The sequence below is a fragment of the Corvus cornix genome, chromosome 4A (assembly GCF_000738735.6).
Source record: "Corvus cornix cornix isolate S_Up_H32 chromosome 4A, ASM73873v5, whole genome shotgun sequence".
NCBI classification, from domain to species: Eukaryota; Metazoa; Chordata; class Aves; order Passeriformes; family Corvidae; genus Corvus; species Corvus cornix.
The window spans coordinates 3,853,887-3,874,484 of record NC_047058.1 but is presented as its reverse complement, the minus strand read 5'-3'; the positions used below and the strand labels follow the sequence as shown (position 1 = coordinate 3,874,484).

Genomic DNA, 20,598 nt, shown 5'->3' with positions numbered 1-20,598 from the left:
GTGAAATTTGCATACACATTTTTTCTAGTCTCCAGACCTATTCAAATCCCACAGAGCAGATGCTGGCTTGTGGTTCATGTTCCTGTTTGCTGGCCAATATTTTTTCACGGTGTTGCTTGCGAAAACAGTGCATCTAACCTATGGTAATGAATTCTCTTCTGTTTACTTACGATGCATTGTATTTTTCATCTCAAAATCCCAGTGTGATTTCTAGATGTCACCTTTGTTCTGCTCTTGCTAGCAGCAGCTCCTGCTAGGCCCGCAGTTGTCGTGAGGCCAATTTCTGCAAGGCCACTTGAGTGTGGGAAGCGCGACTGAGCCGCTGCTCGGGCTGGTTTTCTGTTCCCATGTGTGAGTGAGCACTGCCACAAGCAAGACCCTGAGCTATGCTGACCTTCATTAAGTGATTGCTCAGTTTTGGTGGTGGTGAATATTGCTTATCATAAAGATGCATGAGGTAGGTTACAGTCTAAATCACTCTGCAACAGGTTCAGTAAAGCAGAGGTAATGTTTTCCTTCATATAGCTGTGAAAATAATGGTGTTCTTTCTATGGGAATGAATTGCCATGTGGATTTGCTTTTCTCTCTTCTTTCTTGAATATTCAGCCCAGTTACCTGGTCAGATGAGCTTAGATAAACCTAATTTTTACATCACTGAACTAAAATCAGATATGTCTTGTTACATCTCTGTTCATATCATGATTATTACATGGTGAACTGAGACAGAATGGAAGCTCAGGCTCATGGCTGTTTTCCTAATCCTCAAGGATATACCTTCCTTCTGCCTACAGACACTGAGGCCAGCATTTTGTTTGGGTAAACTGGTTTCGGTTCCATGCCAGTGAATGAGCAAGGCTCCACTTCCACATTTACAGCAGCATCATTGACCGGTGCAGGGTCTAACTCCAGTTTTTGGAGAGGTCTGCTTCCATCCAAGACACAACACTTCTTCCTCAAAGTCCCTTTCATTTGTGGCCAGCTCTGCTCACCTTCTCATTTGTCCGTGTGAATGTGGTGCCATGATCTTGGCAGTCAGGTAAAAGTCACAGAAAACCAGTGCCAGGCTCTTCTGATCCCAGTCTGGGTAATTTGTTTTCATTGCTGGGAAACAGATGAGTCTTAGGTCGTTAACACAGTAATGGGAATTGCCAAGCTTGGCATGCACCACAGGATCACAGTGGATTGGGCCCTGTGGTTATGTGAAGCCAAGCAGTGGGGCAGAAGCTCGTTCTGTGCAAAGCAGGGAGCATGACTTTGAGAAGCTGGTGAAATGCTTGGATGCAGGTGGAAGGAGGAGAACTCTCAGAGGTTCCAACGCACTGGAGACCCACCAAGTCTGTTTTTATCAAGCTGTTGACAAAGGATGAACCATCAAATCTATGAAAAGGTGGGAAAAGATCTTATTTGAGTAATGTGGCAATTTCCAGGCAACTTGCCTTGGCTCTGTGAAGGACTATTTACAGTGTTCTGTCATGTGTAAAGTGGCCTTATGTTAAGTTTGACAGTGGCATATAGCCCACACTTCTCGTGTGTCCCATGCTGAGATGTAAATATTTCAGGGACGAGAAGCTGTCATTTACATTGATGTTTCCAAGAGTCATCATGCTGAGAGGTGAGTGAACAGATCCTTCTGTGCATCCTGATGTGGGAGTGTTTCTTGATATGGCTGTGTGGTGGGCAGAGAAGTCAGTTGGTCACTGCTGCAAGTTCCTGGCTCAGCTCGGGCCCCCCAAGACCCCAGAATAACACATTCCCATTTTGGGTGCCCGCAGAGCTGTGGGAGTTGATCTCTTCTGTTTGTTCTGTGACCTTTCCCAGCTGATTGGCACTGATCTTTTATGCACCGGATAGAAGATCTTTTGTGGTTGACATTTTGGGATGACTGAATATGAATTAACCTGGGTAAAATATTTTCTATTTTTCTATCTTCAAACAATGCCCTCCTTTTCCAAAAATGGCTGCACTACCAGGTCAGATCAAATCCCATTTTCACTGAGATACTGCTGTAAAGGAATTGGAATTCACAGCTGGGAAAAGGCAGAACTGGGTTTTCTCTATTAGTATTTTCTCTGAGAATCTGAGAGGAAACTGATGTTCTTTGTATGAGGTGTCATGGCCATCCTGAACATTTAGTAGGTCATGCAAGTCATGAAGAAGAGACCCAAGTTCTTGTCAGAGTCAGAGGACCTTGTCCTAGCAAACTTGTGTAGATATGATAAGAGAATGGGCTTAGACTATGAGAACCTTTTGTGGTGCATCAGCTACACAATTATTTTTTAAATACCTTAGTAGTCCTAGTAGATGACTCACGTGTGGAAGGCAGGAGTGTGCTTCTTGGCTTTGCTGGATGGGCACCAGTTTTGGCACATCCAGTTCTGTGCACCAGTTGTACTGGAGTCTCCTCTGGTGTTGGGATTCATGATTCTGTACCCTGAGAAAATCACAAAGATGAACCAACCACCTAATCCTGTCGGGAAGAAGTGAGCTTTTAAATAAAGTGGGTCCAGGTGACATGTCTACACTGGTATCACACGAATCTGTTCTGATTTTTTTCCTGTTTCTGAGCAAGGCTGCCCAGTGCACTTCTGCAAAAAACCATGGCACAGACACACACAGGAACATCCACATCACTATTTACAAGTGCCCTTATGCTCTCAACATAAAAATACTTCTGTTTGCAGCTGCTTATTGTAGCCATTCTTTACCATTAAGGTTAATTTTCAGGTAGCCCAGATGGTCTGTCACTAAAATATCCTCAAATTTGAGCTCTTGGTCTGGAGCTGCTTGAAAGCTCAGCTTCCACTAACACCTTTTTTCATCTTGCACTCAGAAATAAACCCCAGGCTGACTCTTACTTGACCCATATCTAGGGTAAAAACGAAGCTCTCCAGGATGGTGAGGTAGCCAGCAAAGCGTGCTCATCCCCCAGGCAGAGAGCACCCCGCCCTCGCTGCTCTGCAGTGTGTCCAGCCTGGAGCTGGCTGCAGAGGAAGGGCTGAGTCATTTCCATGGGATATTTCACAGAGGAGTTAAGTGATGCAGGACTTGGGTCTGAGCAGCTCTGCTTCCTGGTGAATAGTAATTCTGTTTACTCAGAAGAGCAAAAAATCACTGGGGGCCTCAGTGCTGCTGTGTCATCCCTGACTGGAGAAAGTCTTGTTTATCTCATTCTGAAAAGAGGAAGAAGAGATTCTGGTGGTGCTTTTCAGAAAATAATGCTTTTCTTTTGGAGAGTGTAGGCAGTGGAAATAGTCTATAGGTTTGAAGTTTTAAGCTTTTTTTCCTGCTTTTTCTGTAACAGCAAGAACAAAAGAGCCTCAGGAGAGACTCCTGACACCCAATGCAAGGCTGGGTTTTTTTGTCACACCAAAGCAGCTTCACGCTTTTAACTGTAGAGGAGTAGTTTGGGGTTTAAGAAGGACTGAGTGAGGCTTGGAGCTGGCTTGGGATTTTTTTTCTTCTGGTCTGATTTTGATGCAGTATTTGTTTTGCTCAACCACTATTAGTTTATATAGGACCTACTATAAATCTTTTACTACGTTTTGTATAGGGGAAGAGGAAATAACTGAAAATGCTGTTTCATCTGAGAATGGGATATTTTGACCCAAGGTGCTGGAAGTAAGTTCCTACTATATGGCAGCATGTCATGAGATTTGCTGATGCTTCCACAGGGGACAGAGGAGTGTGGGTCCCCTGGAGAGTCACACGTTGGGCTTGTGCTCAGTGAGGAGCGCTGGGGGAAGGAATTCCTCTGCTCCCAGGCTGCAGTGACCACAGGCATGCTGCACAATGGGCCTGTCAGGACCTGCAGTTGCTTTCATGGCAGTCAGCTCTGCAGCTGGCTTGGGATTTTTCACCTGGTCTCAATTTTTGTGCAGCGTTTGTTTTGTCACAGGACTGACCATAAATCTTTTGTGCTAGGGATAGATTGAAACTCAGAGCAAACAGCAGTGGTCTGGGATCTGCCACAGCACAAATGATTCAGGGAGGATGGACGGAAAAACAGAACTTTTGCACTTTGCTCTACTTTGGTGAGAGTCAGCACTGTTGGCAGTGATGGGGGTTTGATACCTTTCTGTGCAGACAGACAGCAAGGGCTGTTAGTCCTGGCTTGGGTACCAAAGTGCAGGCTTTACCTCTGCCCAATCCAGGCAACTTCTGAAGGTTCAAGTACATTTTAGTGATCAGAATCATGGAAATAATCATCAGCAAAGACTCAACAGGTGACTTGGAGGAAAAAGTATAAATCAAAAGTGGGTGAGATCTTTGTCTACTTCAAAACAGTGAAATTGCTTCTGGGTTAGATTGCAGCTCCCGGGAGATCATGGCACTGTCTCTGACAGTAACTGGACAAGTCTGTCCCATGCTGATTTCTTTTTCAGTGAAATGGCACTGGCAATTTACCCCTTAGCCTTAAATGTGCTCCACTGCAATAATCATTAACAAAGAGAAAGAATGTGTGTTCAAGAAGTGTCTGGTTGTCTTCTACGTTCAAAAAAATGACTTGGAATGTAATTTTATTTTATTTTACTTTTTTAGTATGGTGGGGGGTGAACAGCTCTTGCTTTTCAAAGAAAATAAAGCTGTTCCTTGAGATTTTTATGTCTGAAACACTGAAGTAGTCCAAAGGCTGGTCCTGTACCAAAGACGTTTTCCCAACAAGATCTTCATTTTCATGTGCCATTTATAGTAAATGAAGACATATTTGTAGGAGTACCGATAGATGAAGAGGTTGATCATGCAAAAAAACTGGAGGACTGTTTTTTGAAACTTAAATCTGATTATGCATATATGCTATTTTTGTTCCTCTCTTTAGTTATCTGTCAAGGAACATTTGAGCAAATGAATTTTCATTATGGATTTTAAGCATGCAGGCTGGAATGCTGGCAGAAAGATATCCTAAATACTGCTTTTATATACTGCTTTTCCCCAGGATTTTCAAGGTTAGCTGAATTCTGAGTTCTGGTTAGTCTCTGTGAAAATGCAATGTTTTGTGACCTTGTAGGACAGATCACAATGAGACAGCTTCACTTTGATCTGAAGATCAAACACTGCTTTCCAAATTGGGAATATTTATGAAGTAACGGGTGAGTCTCAGAAAAAAACCGAGTCTCACTCGTGGCTGTTGGAAGCGGAAAGATGGCAAAACTCATAGTATGTTACCGGTGAGTTGAGTAGGATGAGTTATTGCTAATAATATCCAACTGGCTGGCTCCTGTGTTGGATTTCACATGTCTTATGTGGACTGGCAGATGAGGGTAGTGGTGGAACTTGTGAATTGCAGCTATTTTTATCCTGTTGAACTTAAATAAGAAATTAGGAGCATTTATTTAATATGCATGTGTGCATGGACTGCCTCATAAACAAATGTGTACATGTAGGTGTGCGTGTACACACACAGTTCTTGCAGAAGAGGGGTGCTGAGGGCGGGTGAGGGGGCTTCCAAGCTGAGCACAGCTCAGGCCGTGAGGGCACACCCTGTCCTGGCAGTCAGGCACCGTCGGAGGACTTGTACAGGGTGGGCACCGTCACTAAGACCTGGCCACTCCACAGGTTTCATTGGGGCAGGGATTCCCAGTCAGAGGAAAGAGGTTTGGAGCTGTTGTGAGCTGTTTCTAGTTGAGGGAAGGACTGCAGTATTTACAGAGGTACAGAAACCTCTTTTGAACTGAGCTGTCTGAAGGTGATGGGCAGCCTGGTTTCTGCTGCCCTTGCCGGGCATTGTCGGGGTGTGACCCCAGAGAGGGAGGAGAGCACCTGATTTTGCTGAGGGTATGTGGAGGAGAGGAAGAAGGGGCAAATATCCTGAGATACCTGGCCTAGTCCGGAAACACATCAGGAACCTGGTGCTGTCACACCAACCCACCTACATCACTGGTGTCTCGGTAGCCCCCGGAGAGCTGGCCCAGGGCACACAGGATGCATCTGCCAGGCTCGGATGACAGGAGCCTGTTGCCATTGCAGTCCCCACGGGGCTCAGCTCCCGCATGGAACCAGCTCACAGGGACATCCCAGCCCGCCTCAGTGCCTGCGAGTGCCTGTGAATCCCCTCTGCCTCGGGATAAATTCTTTCAGTAGTTGTTTGCCTTCAGGGCTGCAGATCTCTGTTTTACTTCTAGCCTGAACTGGCTTTGATTTAGGCTCCAGCTGTTGAAAGCATACTAAAGAGCAGGGAGTGGGTTGCAAAGGGATCTCCAGGACCTCCTGCATCCTGCGTCCTGGGGCATGGATGTGTGCGGGGTCTGGTGTCCGCTGCAGGGCACTGACCACAGCGCAGTGCCAGGCTCTTACCCAGCCTCATGGCACTGCTGCGTCTCCCTGCCTTGGTACCGCGGCAGCGGGGGCTGAGTAAACCCAGCTGGCGTGAGAGCCTGGCCTCGGGGGACACGGGCACCGTGGGGGGCAAAGGGAAAGGGGAGAACATGGCAGTGACAAGGAAATCGCTCTGAGGATTTCCTAGTCTGCTACAAAACTGGAGCTTGAGAGCAGGTAGTGGAAACGAACGGCAAGAGAGGCAAAAAGCCTCCAGTAAACCCGTGAGGCAGAGAGGGGACATCCTGTAAGGATGGGAGAAAGGCAAGGGAGAGCTGTGGCTGGAGCTGCCCGCCTGCCGCGGGCCCCGCTGCTGCTGCCAGCCAGGTGTCCCCGCTCCGGTGCCGGCGGGGCTGTTTGCTCACCGCAGTCACGTCTGTTTGGGTGTCTGCGCCTGCCGGGAGGCGGCTCCGTCCGGCGCAGGTACCCCCGCCCCGGGCAGCCCCTCCCGTGGTGCCCCCGCCCCGGGGCCGCTCCCGCCGCCCGCCCCGAGCCCGCTCCCCGCCGGCGGCCCCTCCGCAGCGCCGGCCAGGGCTGCGCTCGCCGCCGCGCCCGGAGAGCGGCGGGAGGAGGAGGCACAGGCGGAGGAGGAGGGAGGGTGCTGATAAGGGGTTTGCTGCGTCGCCTCATTTCTGTACCCAGCGCACGGCTCGTGGGGAGTGCGCGGTGCCTGCATCGCTGCCGGAGGGATCCTGCTGCTGCTGCTGCCGCTGCTGCAGTCCCGGCGCAGGCTGCCGGCTCCGAGCGGCTCGGGATCGCTGCGTGTTCAGCGTCTGGGAAGTGCTGCGGTGCGAGAGCCGAACGTGCCGTGCAGGGGAGGCCGCGCTGACCTGCGAGGAGCGCAGGGGAAGAGGCTGCCCGAGGCGCTCGGCAGCCGAGCGGCCGCGCATCCGCACCTCAGGCCAGTGTCTCCACCGCCAATTGCTTGGGGTCTCTTCTTAAGGGAGAAGAGGGAAAAGGATCCAGAAAACGCCTGCAACTGGACAGCCCCTGCTGGAGTCTAACAGGTGTTTGGTGGGATTTGAATGGGGAGGGGACGGGTGGGGAGAAAAGTTAACTGGAGAAATTTGGGCTAGGAGAGATGCGATGATCTTGCACCAAGTGGATGTGCCATGTCTGCATGCAAATAGCGCGTCTGGAGAATCTCGGAGGGATGTCTTGCAAGTGATCTGCGTGATCTCCGTAGAAACGCTCACCTGTGCCTGCAAACTTTCCCTTGCTAGAAGTTGGGAGGAATAGAAAAGCACCAGAAAGTCAAAAGGGGAAGACCTCAGAGGACAAAAACGCTTGAGCTAAACTGTTGCGTCCCGAGCCGGGGCTGTGGTGCGAGCATCCCGCCGGTGTCTCCTGGGCTCCCGAGCCGATTGGCGGTGGGTGGCGTTGGCCGAGCTGCCCGGCAGCGTCCCCGGCCTTGGGGACGGGCCGAGCAGCATGCTGGCTGCGGCGACCGCAGCCGGCCAGCGACCCCCGCGTGCCTGACCCGCCCGAGGTGCCGGGGCGGTGGCGGCCATGGCTGCAGCCATCGCCAGCTCCCTGATCCGCCAGAAGAGACAAGCCAGGGAGCGGGAGAAGTCCAATGCCTGTAAGTGTGTCAACAGCCCCAGCAAGAGCAAGGGAAGCTGCGACAAGAACAAATTGAATGTGTTTTCCAGGGTCAAACTCTTTGGCTCCAAGAAAAGGCGAAGAAGGCGACCAGGTTGGCAGGGGTTATATCTTTGGGGGGTTGGTTTGTTTGATGTAATGGAAATTGGGATGTGTGTCAGGTGTGGGGAAAGGGGGAGCGGTGTCTCAGGGCTCGTACGGTGGACGTGCGGGCATTGCCAGTTCTGGCTTGTATGGCCTGGCTGACTTGGGTACCCCATGCCAGTCCTTTCCCCTGTGCTGTTCATCTGGTTGGTTTGGGTAGCCCACACTGCTGCTGTCTGCCTCACCTGCACACCTGTGTGCACCCATGTACCTGTCAGTCCGTGTCTGTCTCTCTGTTACACATGTGCAAACACATTGGTGTATTTGTGGGGGAGATGCTGGCGGGGAAGTTCCCACACACGCATCTCTTTCAGTTGTATATTAAATAACTTCGTGGTCTAGAGGTCTGGTTTTGTTGTCCTGCTTCACAGAATGCTCGTGCCATGCTTTATCTACTGATTGCAGATGAGGCTTTTTGTTTTTGCTGGCACCTTCCAGAGTTTTGCTTCAGCGCCCTGTTCCTTTCTAGGAATCTCATACCTGCAGCTGCCCTGGATTGTTTTGTATGTGGGAGGAGCAAAACCCTCTGGCAATGATGCCATGGCTTTGCTGTGCTGGAGCATTGGTGCTTTTGCCACTCCACCTCTCTGCCTTGCTCAGCAGCCACGGGAAAGCTGCCTTGCTCGCAGTTTGCCAACAGCTTTGGGATGGATTATGGCTAAAGAGCCAAAGTGAGGGTCGGAATAATTTCTTGTCAGCAAAGTTGGTAGTTAAGAGTTGTGGATCTATCACTACTCTTATCAAAGTTGCTAATAAGGTCTAATACACTTAGGCAAACTGTTGTAAGCTTTCGCCTTCAGCCCCTGCTAAAATGAAGTACATTAGCAGAGCTCCCTAGTGCCTTTGATTACAAACACAAGGAGTCTTATCCAGACACAGAGTGCCGGAAATGACACACCATATCTTCCCCGTGTGTTTATCTCTGAAGAAAGTAAGATGTTGTGGAGCAAGCTGCAGGGATGCACCAGCTCCTGACAAGCGTAATTGTGTGAAATGACTACAATGCAGATGTCATTGGGATTCAGTGGATGTAGACCTTTTTTGCAATTACTCCTGATGCTTTAGCCAGATACCATAAATTACACACTTGACAGCATATCCTGCTGCTGTATACTTTTTGTTCTGGAATGATATGAAACCATGTGAGATACCTCCCTTTCTAGCTGTGAATCTGAAGATGGTAGTGAAAAAAAGGAAATCTATCCAAACTATGCGTTGTTTTGATCTTTCTTTTTCTAGCTGATGAGGTAATTACCTCAGCCCTTATGGTAATATTTATTTTGCACTTCCACACATTGCTGGATTTCAGGGTTTCCCTCTCCATTTTCCATATGTTCATTGAGTAGTTTATCTCTTCAGATGCTCTGTACTCTTTGGAGCAGCAAGGGATGGGGGTTTGTTTATTAGAGCTGCAGCAGTTCCTGTGCTAAGCATTTGCTGCTGTATATTTAGGCTCTCAACTGTCACTGTGGCTCTTATTAATGCTATCATAATAGTCTTCTTTTTCCTCTTCATCTAAGAACTCACACCTTTTTAAAAGGCAGAATGTGCTCTTTGCCAGCTCATTTTTAATCTTAAATGAGATAGGGCTGGGCTCCTGAGGCCAAGCAGTGCCGTTGGAATCCGTATTCACTGGAAGTAGCTTTTACTGTGCTACTCATATTGTAATCCAAAGTGGCATTTAATCATTTTGGCAATTGATTTCATAGACATAAATTTGGTCTCAGACTAAATGAAAAGTGTTGCAAAGCTGGTAGCCCTGCTTTTGTTTTGGGTCTTTTTCTTATCTCAGCCTTGAGAAGAAACCTGAAGATTTGTTTTCAGCGTCCTGCTTGCTTGGAATGGCACATCAGGATTTCCCACATTAATCTCACTATTGTTTTTTTACAGAGCCTCAGCTTAAAGGTATAGTAACAAAGCTATACAGCAGGCAAGGATACCACTTGCAGTTGCAAGCAGATGGAACAATTGATGGAACAAAAGAGGAAGACAGTAGTTATAGTAAGTGACACGAGAATAAATGGTGTGTTTGTGAATTGTGGTGTCTCGTCCTTCCCATACAGGTCCCCTCAGAGCTGCTGTCCTGGGGTGGCTGAGCGAGTGGCAGCGGCACAGGAGTCCTTCAGACCTACTGGGTCTGAGAGAAATACAGATAAAAATCACTTATAGAAATAATGAACTAGAGGAGGTAATGATGACACATGTGACAAACAAAGCAAATGTTATCTCCATGGTAATCCAGAGAAGTTCATTGCTGTCCTTTGGATTTTATTAGATTTTTTTTCGGCAGGGAAAATTTGCTCGCCTACTCAGAGCCTGAAATAGAATAACGCTATCTCTACTCTCAAACGGGCTCATTCAAACAGCGCCGTGTTATTTCACAAACTGGGACTTCAGCATCATTTTAAAGTTCACATTTCCTATTATTATTATTATTTTTTTTTTTTTACTCTTTACAAACTTAATTGTACCATCAGCTTTCAACGAGCTTTCCCTCAGGTTTTCTGTGAAAAAGCTCTGGGCATTTTTCGTTGTTGTTTTTGATGGGTTTTTTTTCAACTTTGAGGATTAATAGAAAACAGGAAAAAATGACTAGAGCTTTGATTTGGTGTGTGAAAAATACCTAAGGGTCTCACGTAGCTATACTAGCTGAGACTGTGTTTCTGTAAAGAGTGCAGGGAGTTTTGAGAAGATATTTCAGGCCACTTAAACAAAAACCATAAAATCTACAGGCTCTTCTTTTTTAATTATTAAAAAGCACTGATTTAAGTCCCACTATTTTCATTCAATAGCATTTGCAGGTGAAACATTTCATTTTACAGGGCACTCAAATATGGCAGAGGCAGCAGCGGGGTGCAGGAGGAAGTATTGTATCTTACCTGCACAATCACTTGTTCCCACCCTTTTCCCACACCCTCTTTAATCCCATTTGCAGCCCTGTGTTCCCCTCTGAGTGAGAAGAGGGAGCTGGGTTTGCTGTGGGAGGAGGTGCCCACGGCCCCTGGAGCTGCTGTGCAGAGGGGTCAGTGAGGATCTGTGGGGACACCTGGGGTCTGGGGTGCCATCATCACCTGCAGAGAAGGTGGCGCAGGGACCAGGTGGGTGCAGTGCTGATGACTGCTGCCATCTGCCAGAGTTCAGAGCAGTCGCAAAAGTCACCCTAGAAGTGGGCGTTAAACAGTGCTTTTCCTTCAGGTGAATGACCTGGTATTTAAGATTTCAAAAGTCACTACAGTGCACTCAGGATTTTGAGGTAATTCTTTCAGTTATCTCCAAAAAAAGGTTGAGAAAATAGGCAAACCTTCCTCTTTCAATCAAAGCGTGATATTACTATTAACTTCTAATTTTCCAGAGCAAGTATCTGAAATTGCAAATATTGAATATTTTTTTGATTGTTTTATCCAAATACTTTGCTTGGAATCCCTCTATAGGGATTCTGAGATTTCAAACAAGGTAAAATCTATGGAAATACAGACGTATCTGTTTCTAAGATATCTTTGTCTTCACTGTGTCCTTAAATTGGCCATAACTTGATAGATTATTAAGCAAATTGTAAGAAAGGTTATTAAGCAAATCATAAGAGCTGCTTGTTTCTGGATACCAGCCTTCCAAAATACTGACTACTTAAATATAATGGAAATATCCCAGAAATTACTGCAGCTAGGCTGCAGCATCTAAATGTTCAGAACAGAGGAGGGTTTTATCATAAAAGAACACAAATGCTATTGTGTGTATTCCTCTTTTATGTACAGTAAGCGTATGGCTCTGGGTGTCCTGCAGCCGTGGATTTATTTTGATTGCAGTTATTTTAATGGAGCTGGTAAGAGTAACTGTGGATCAGAGGCCACATTAGGAGCTACCCTCAAGGCCTTGTTCACATGACTGTTTAGAGGATGAGGCCCTCTAAAATCCTTTCTTCCAGCACCTGCAGAGACATCTCTCATTTAGTCCATATTTGTGCGCTGTGAGGAAGCCCCAGGACTGACGGCTCCCTCCTAAAGAGATTGTTCTTCCCTGTGTGTGGCAGGGATGGGGAGAGCTTGCAGCCCCCAAGAGCCAGCTCTGTTTTGTGGTCCCAGACACAGCCTGGGGCCAGGATCCACCTTCTCCGTGGTTTCCTCCCTAGAGCTGGGTAGGAAGGTTGCCTGAAATTCCCCTTTCGCTCCTGACAATTGTTTCGAGCTCTGCAGCCCCAATGCTGAACGCAGAGCTCACAAAAACAAGGTGGCATCCACAACTGCAGGGAGCTTAAAAGAAAGCTGAAAATTTGGAGCAAAATTTAGGCAGGAAGTGAAACATGGATTTAAGGAGCTACAGCAGTCACCAGGTCTCACTTTTAGCCAAGAGTCCATGTGATTTAAGGAAGTTCTTCTTGGAAAGGATCTCCTGGCTGAGAGACAGACTTTTGCTCATTAAATATGTTGAATAGGGCAAGGGTTTAAATCAAGGCAGAATTTATTCCCCGGTTCTGGCAAGACAAAAAGATTTCAAGACTGGTAAAATAAGGAAATGTAGGAAACTATGCCTTGGAGGAAGTGTACGAAGGTCCAGGTGGCCAAGCCAAGACTGGCAGACCTCACAGAAATGTTTATGTTCTTAAATCCAGCTGTGGCCTGCTGCCTCTTACTGCACAGCTTTTTTTCCCTGTCAGCTTGTACTGCACAAGGACCCTGGCAAAGATCATCTCTCCCTTAGGCATTGCTTAGTTGTTCATTAGGATGGGTATTATATCCTTATTTTAAACAATGCAAATGTTACAGGGAAAGAGTAGGATGCGAATTGCTTTGGATTATTTTATGCTGACGCCAGCTGATCACAGTAGCAAGTAATTTATTTTGCTGCAGCTTTTTTGCCACCCCTTCTGTCATATGTGTCCACATGAGGGTCATCCCCTATGAATGTTATAACACCTCCATCCTGTTGTCCCTCTGGGGACTTGCGGAGGTGCTCCCTGTGGCTCTGCTGTGGGTCCTGTCAGCAGTCACAGTTGTGGACAGGTCACTCACTGTTCCAGAAGCCAGCCCTGGGCTTGCTGCTGCACAGGGGCAGTGGGAGTAACAGCTGCTGCTGAAAGGGACAGTCGCATTTTGGGTGCAGTGCCAGTGGCCCTGTCCTTAGAGGCAGCAGCTGGGGCAGGGTGTCTGGTTGTGCAGGGTGTCTGTGTCCAGAGTGAGCACCGCTCCGACAGCCGGCCCCTCTCCGCTTGGGCAGGGCCAGCATTTTCCCCCACAGCCCTTTCCCAAATTCCAACAGTCTGCCACAGCAGCTGCTCATCCCACTGAAGTTTAAACCAGCTCCTGAGTGTGCCTCACCCTCATCTTGCCTCGAAGTAGAGCCTGGACGTTTATGGCAGGGAATTGTGTCCCGCTGCCGAGGGCAGCAGCCGAGCACCCATTGCAGCAGGTGCCCAGCCTGCCTCGGGCTCAGCCCCGGATCTGCTCCCTTGCCCAGCAAAGCACAGCAGCCAGGAATTCCTCACTCAAGCCCATCCCAGTGGCCCCTGGCAGCTGTGTCCCTGCTGTCCCATCCCAGTGGCCCCTGGCAGCTGTGTCCCTGCTGTCTCGGGCACTGCCCTCTCTTCAGCTGGTTACTCACAGCGCAATTTACAGTGTGCTGAAAACGCCCAAACACCTGCCCTGCTTGTAAATGTGCCATTAAGAAATCCCCTTTCAAAAGAGACCTGCAGGTTCTGCCTGCATGCTGAGCTTTAAATCGTTCTCTCCAGCCTACACGAAGACCAGGTGCTGCTTTTTGGGGTTGAACTGCAAAGGACCCCTGTCCAAGGGAATATTTACTGAGACAGACAGGGAATATTTTCTCCCCCAAATAAACTCAAGCATCTGATAGAATGAATGAAAAATCCATTTCCCAGACTGAAAATCTAAGTTTCTTTTGCTAAAAGCTGCACAGAACTAGAGAATTTTGCTTTAGTGAAGAGAAAGTAATGGGTGTTGATTTTGTGCTGGAGGTGAGCCTGAGGAGGGTCTGCATGTGTTTGTGTCTGCATGTACACCCGTGGGTGTGAAAGGTAAAGAAAAACACAGATTTTATGATGCCCTACATTTATTTGTTTGTTCTGGAAAGTTCCACCTTTTCTGCTACGTTCAGCCATTGTGGGAAGTGCAGTGCTCAGAGGTGCCCCGACCTCATGGCGCTCGATGCGCTCTTGAGAGCCCCGTACCCAGAATTTAGGATCTGTGTTAAATGCTGTCAAGCTGTAATTTTTTTTTTTTTTCCAAAAGTATGACCATTTGGGGGTTTTCAGGCTGAAAAAGGAATTTATAATGGGTCATAATTCTTAGCTCGTAATTTTGAAAATAATAAAAATATTTCAAATTCATATTTCAGTTTTAAATTGGCTTTAGACAGTGACCATAAATATCAAACTTCAGCCTGAAGCAGACCAGAGTTTTCCAGCCAAGTAATAAATCACTGGAAATGAGAGGTAGTTTGGCATTACTTCATCCTATCTCTGCATTTCTGCTATAGACTGGAAGGAGATGCTTTGGGTTATGATAATTTTCTTAACTCCCCTTTATTATTAATCCTACATACTGAACACAGAGTACTGTATTCACCTCATTATTTCTTGTGTTCAGTTTTAACATATCCATGAATCTAAGATATGGCAGAGCTTTGCTTTTTTCCTTTTTTTTTTCTTTTTTTATTTTTTATAATTTGCCACTTTGCAAACTGGAATCTTCATTTTTTGAAGAGATGGTTCTGTGCTTATAAATACTGCCACTATTAGCATGTGTACAAGCAGAAACTCAAGCAGAACATTCAAAGCAGCTCAATTTTGAAAGCACAGATTCAGGGGTTGATCTAAAGAATATGCTGCCATTTCATTTCATTTTGAAGTTATTTAACTCTGGTTTTTCAAACCCATTCTCCTCTAAAAAAGAGGAAAAATTAAACCCCAATGAGTTATGAGTGGAAACATTTTGAGATGCTAATGATGGTTTTTAACTTTTCTGAATTTCATCTTCTTCCTTCATTTTGGTCAAAATGTTTACTGATCTGGAAAAAAAGTTCTGATTGTCTTGAAAATTTTTTTTTTGTTTGTTTGCTTCTGGATTCCTTTTTTATTTCCTTTTTGCACTTAAAAAAAAACCCTAACAAAAACCAAACTGTGTTTAATTCTACTCAGCAGAGCCTGGATTCTGCTCATGAGGCAGGTAAGTCCTTTTAGCTGTCAGCAATTCACCATCTTCAGAACGAGGGAGATGCCCTGCTCCCCTCAGATAATTTCAGCTATTGGTAGAAATTGCTGTAAAAGGACATGATGGTAGAAGTACTGCTCTGCAGCACCCACAGAAATTAATATATGCACGAATAGACATTTTTTATTTGGTTCTGGTAATTATAGTTTAATTTTCTATCTATCTGCATACTCTGAAGGATTAATTGTGCTCTCCATCTCCTTTCTCTCCTAGCTTTGTTTAACCTCATACCTGTGGGTTTACGAGTGGTGGCGATTCAGGGGGTTCAAACAAAACTATATCTGGCAATGAACAGTGAAGGATACCTATATACATCAGTAAGTAAATATTTCTAATTCTGTTCTCAGTGGAATTGTGGTAAGAACTTAGTAAATGAATAATTTACCGTTGCAACAGATCTGCTTATAACCTGTAAAGGGTGAGGTTTGACAGCAAAGTCGGTGTAGTGGTGATAGTCTGGTTCTAGTTTATTAATCTTTTCCATCAGGAACACATATGGATGTATGGAATCAAATGGTGGTGCCTTTGAGTAATCCCGAAGTGTGACATATAAAAAAAAACCCAGCCAAGAAAGGATCCTCTCTCTTGGTCACTGTGGACTGACTGGGCTGATTAGAGTGGGGTCCTGAGGGGAAGGGACAACTTTGTGTATCACACACATGCCTGAACATGGTTTGTGTCTTCCTACATAATCTGTATTACTGTAATTAAAGGAATTAGAGAAAGTAATTTTTTTGTTGTTTGGCCAGGATTTTCAAATAGAAATTTTATGTCTTCAAGTAGGTGAGTGAGTGAAGAACAGTTTTATTAGTAGTTTTGATAAATAATGTCAGTTAATAATTTTCAGTGACATTTCTCACAAGAGCAAGCAGTGTTTTTATAAAAAAAGAAAAATGTAAATTTTAAAAAATAGACCATTTTCCAGTTAAAAACATTTAGTTGAACTGTGTTCAGGAGCTTTAATTTTAGAGTCTTAAAAGATTTTTCCCAAGGAGAAAAATAGAGAAAAATGTATTCTATTATCTACTACAAATGATTCTCTTCTATAAATTATTCCCTTAATTCTTATAAAAATAAAGCAAACTTACTCAAATCTCTCATTTATTTTGCAATCCTGACAGCTGGGAGAAGGGGCAGCTTTGTATATTTTTTCCTCTTGCGTCTGCCAGAGCAAGAGCAGCTCAGGCCCGGCCGTGCTTCGGGACCAAGGAGCGTTTCAGAGAGCGGCGCCTGCCTGTGCTGCTCGGGCTGTTGGCTCAGCAGGGCTCGTGCCCGGCTCCGCTGGGCTGTGCCACACCGCCAGAGCGGGCCCAGGCCCTGATCCCGCGTGGTCACAGCGCTGGGACCGCCCAGGGTCACTCACACGGGCACTGCAGAGTGCCCTGGCTGTGCCATGTGCCACCCTGTGCCACCCTGTGCCATGTTGCAGTGGGGATCCTGCAACAATGTGCCATGCTGTTCCACCCTGTGCCATGTGCCATGCTGTGCCGTGTGCCATGCTGTGCCACCCTGTGCCACCCTGTGCCACCCTGTGCCATGTGCCATGCTGTGCCACCCTGTGCTGTGCCATGTGCCATGCTGTGCCGTGTGCCATGCTGTGCCATGGGCCACCCTGTGCTGTGCCATGCTGTGCCACCCTGTGCCATGTGCCACCCTGTGCTGTCCCATGTGCCGTGCTGTGCCATGTGCCATGCTGGGCCACCCATTTATACCACATGTGCCACCCTGTGCCATGTGCCACCCTGTGCCATGTGCCACCCTGTGCCACGCTGTGCCATGTGCCATGCCATGCTGTGCCGTGTGCTGTGCCATGCCATGCTGTGCCATGTGCCATGCCATGCCGTGCCATGCTGTGCTGTGCCATGCCATGCCGTGCTGCGTGCCACCCTGTGCCATGCTGTGCCATGCCATGCTGTGCCATGTGCCGTGCCATGCTGTGCCATGCTGTGCTGTGCCATATGCTGTGCCACCCTGTGCCATGCTGTGCCACGTGCCGTGCTGTGCTATGTGCCGCCCTGTGCCATGCTGTGCCATGTGCTGTGCCATGTGCTGTGCCATGTGCCATGCCATGCTGTGCCATGCTGTGCCATGTGCTGTGCCATGCTGTGCCGTGCTGTGCCATGCTGTGCCACGTGCCGTGCCGTGCTGTGCTGGCTGCCGCGGCTCCGTCCCTTCTCAGGACGTGCCCTGGAGCCGTGGCTCAGGCTGGGCTGCAGAGGTTGGTGCCCAGAGCCAAAGCTGGAGTGGCTCGGTGCTTTCCGTGCACGCGTTCTGGAGAAATCTCTTCTGTCTCTGCAAGGGTGAAGGAGGTGGGGTGGGGATTTACCTGCAGTGGAGCAGTAACTTCTCATTGTGAGACACAACCTGGAGCTGCAGGGGCCACTGAGAGGATGGAGTATCACTTCTGATAGCCCTTGATGTGAGGAGAAAGGGCAGAATGTTACCCTGATTCAGATTAAGTCCAGCTTTTAGCTTGATGGGCATCTAGGCATCTGAGATTCATTTCGGTTGTAATTTTTATTCTTTGCATTGAGTGAGGGTAGTTCTTCATGTGCTTATGTTCCATGAATAGTGTCTTCCTTGAGTCCTTTAGTATCTTTGAATTTCATAGTTTATGTCATTGCAAAATTATCTGGTGATATCTCTCTATTTTCCCCTTAGTAACAGTGGTCATCTTTGTTTCTTTATTAGACAACTATATTTTCTTACATTTATTTTTTTATTCTTCTTGAACTTGATGGGCTTGGCAAGGCCTTAAACAGACTTTTGTTGTGTGGTTTCCCAGCTTCATACTCTTAAATACTCTTCACAAAGACAGGTGTCCATTTAATTTTGATCGACTTTTCTAAAGGAAGTTGTCATCTAAGTTCTCAATAATCTTGTGTTTTTCCCCTGCTGCCTTCTGGTTAGGTTGTTTTGTTCTTAGCAATAATCACAAGGAACTCGTGGAGGGAAAAACCAACTCCTGTCCCTATCAATGAGCCCAGGGAATGGACAAGGGCTGGTGAGGGGCATCTGCCCCTGCTTCACATCCTGTGCAAAAAGGTTGCCAGAAATCCAGTTCCAGCACTATTTTTTAAGTGTTTCTAGCATTTCTTTTGCTGATAATAGTCCTTTCAGCAAGGGATGCAGTCTGACAGTCTGATGCATGGGAAATGAACTCTATATTTTGGGCTGTGTTCTTGGTTGATATAAATGAGTCCCAGGAGAGCTCAGCTGATTTATACCAGCTGAACACTCACCTGTTCAAGGAAAGCCACCAGGGAGTGTGGGGAACAGATCAACTCAAGTAAGTGACATCCATCTACACATGCTGAGGGTTTCAAAGCCCGTACAGGGATGTGTTCCTGAATGGGATTTGTCAGGAGCAGACAGATGGCAACATGGGATTGATCAAGTGCAAAAGCCCCACAAAACACTGTCAAGTTCCTGAAGCAAGAGAACAGGGGAAATAGAAAGGCACTTAAATTGTAGATAACTACAGCAGATATAGTTGCACCATTTCCAGAGAGAAATGAAATGAGCATTGATGATGCAATTTAATAAAGAGAGAGAATGTTGTGGTCTGTATTACGATCACTTGGTTTTGGTTCTGTTGTGATTCTTGTGTCTGTGCAGAGGGGACCCAGGTATCTGACCTCAGAGGCAGCCTGCAGTGTGGTTTGCTTCAACCCAGTGACTGTACCCAAGAATGAGGTGAATTTTCTCCGTGGGGGGATCAGTGATGTATAACAAATCTGCAGAGAACAGATATCTGTAGTTGTCCGCCAGAGTTTATAGATAGTTGGCGGCATCTGTCAGTTAAAGCAAAAGTAAGATCTTTAATGTAATGATAAAAGTTCCTCGGGGACAAGGCAGCAATTCAGCTAAGCAAAAGAAAGATAAACTAAATATGTAATTGTCAACATGTGTTATAGGAGCACATCCAAAGTCCTGGCCTGCAGGGAAGGGAAGCGACCTTCACAGAACACCATGTTTGAAATGGTTTCTTTCCTGCAGCCAGTTTCCTCCCAAAGTCCATGGGTGTTGTGTGACTGCACCTCCCAAGCTGAACCCACCCTCGAAATTTTATTTTGGAGGGACCTTGTTAGGAGCTATTTGAAGCCGCAGCCCTTGGTGCTTGAGCATCCTTTCCAAATGAAAACACAGGTTTGATTCATCCCTCTCACACCAGCGTCATGCTGCTGCAAGATGACTTAAATGGTGTTGTGGCACTGCTGTCTTACGTAACCACACCATGAATCATTTCGTATTTTAGGGTGGCTTTTATTTTATCTTACTTCTCTTTCTGTGAACGACTACATCTTTCAGATGACCACCATATATACCACACTTGAGTTTTCCAGGTTTCATATCCCATGAATTTGATGTGTTGTTTTGTTGTCTTGAACAAAAAAGCAAAATCCATTTTAAGGATCTGTTTGTCAGACACGCAGTCCTGGAGCTATTGCTTTCTCATTAAAGTGATGGTGATATGACAGAGGAGGCTCTCAGCGATTCAGAGCAGCAGCTGAGTGAAGTTCCTTAAGGGGAAGGCATGTGGAGGTGAAGGGAATTGGGTGTTCTTCTTGGATTCTGCACAGGCTGGAACAACCCGAAATACAGCACATTTAGAAAACAGCCTGTGAACCTCCAGCCATGTGTTTTCCATGAACCATCATGTTAGATTTTTTCAAATAGTGTAATGATTGCCAGTGAAATGCATATTTTTCCTATAGGACATTTCAGTGCAGGTGATTTTGTGCTTGTTTATCCTGGATACATTGTCAGAAACAGTAAAATTGATTATATGCTGCTCCTGGCATAGTTCTGGCCAGTCCCAGGAGCAGTGCAGCTCAGCTTAGAAAGAGGGTTTGTTTCCCATCTTGTCTCGTTCTGGGTTCCTGTGTTTTACCAAAGTATTTAATTTACCAGTGTCACAGGCAGTTGCTTGCAGCTTCTCCCAGCCTGAGGGAGCCTCTACCTAAGAGTGGTCCTTTGCCCTGACCACGTGTGGTAGGGTCTAGTCTGTCCGTCCCCCATACAGCCTTCCAGCTTATCTACTGGCAGTTCAGGGCACTCAGCCTTCTGTAGGATGGCTCTTAGGAAGAGGTGTTTATGCTGGCTTTGTTAACTATCCCAGGGTGTCCAATACTTTTGATTTAATATTGGTGCTGTACATGGCTTAATTTTGCCATTTCTTGTCTGATGTCACTTGGTGCAGAGTTAGCAGGGGTTTAAGGAGCACTTTGGTGTAAGACCCTGTGCAGAGTTGTACATATAATTTACCCTAAGAGAGCATTCAGCTAACATTGTCCCCTCTATGTAAATTAAACTG

General features: G+C 46.6%; 1 protein-coding gene across 6 annotated transcripts in view; it reads left to right on the top strand.

The window, feature by feature from the left end:
- FGF13 (fibroblast growth factor 13) overlaps window positions 1-20,598 on the top strand; it is a 239,730-nt gene that overhangs the window by 175,127 nt on the left and 44,005 nt on the right. For 5 of the 6 annotated variants that reach the window (XM_039571908.1, XM_039571909.1, XM_019287776.1 and 2 more), the window contains 2 exons: window positions 9,949-10,059; window positions 15,495-15,598. In XM_039571908.1, coding sequence (XP_039427842.1) covers window positions 9,949-10,059; window positions 15,495-15,598 — 215 coding nt within the window. Of the gene's footprint in view, window positions 1-7,337; window positions 8,009-9,948; window positions 10,060-15,494; window positions 15,599-20,598 lie in introns of those variants that run through there. The other variant, XM_010402769.2, reaches the window with a different exon arrangement.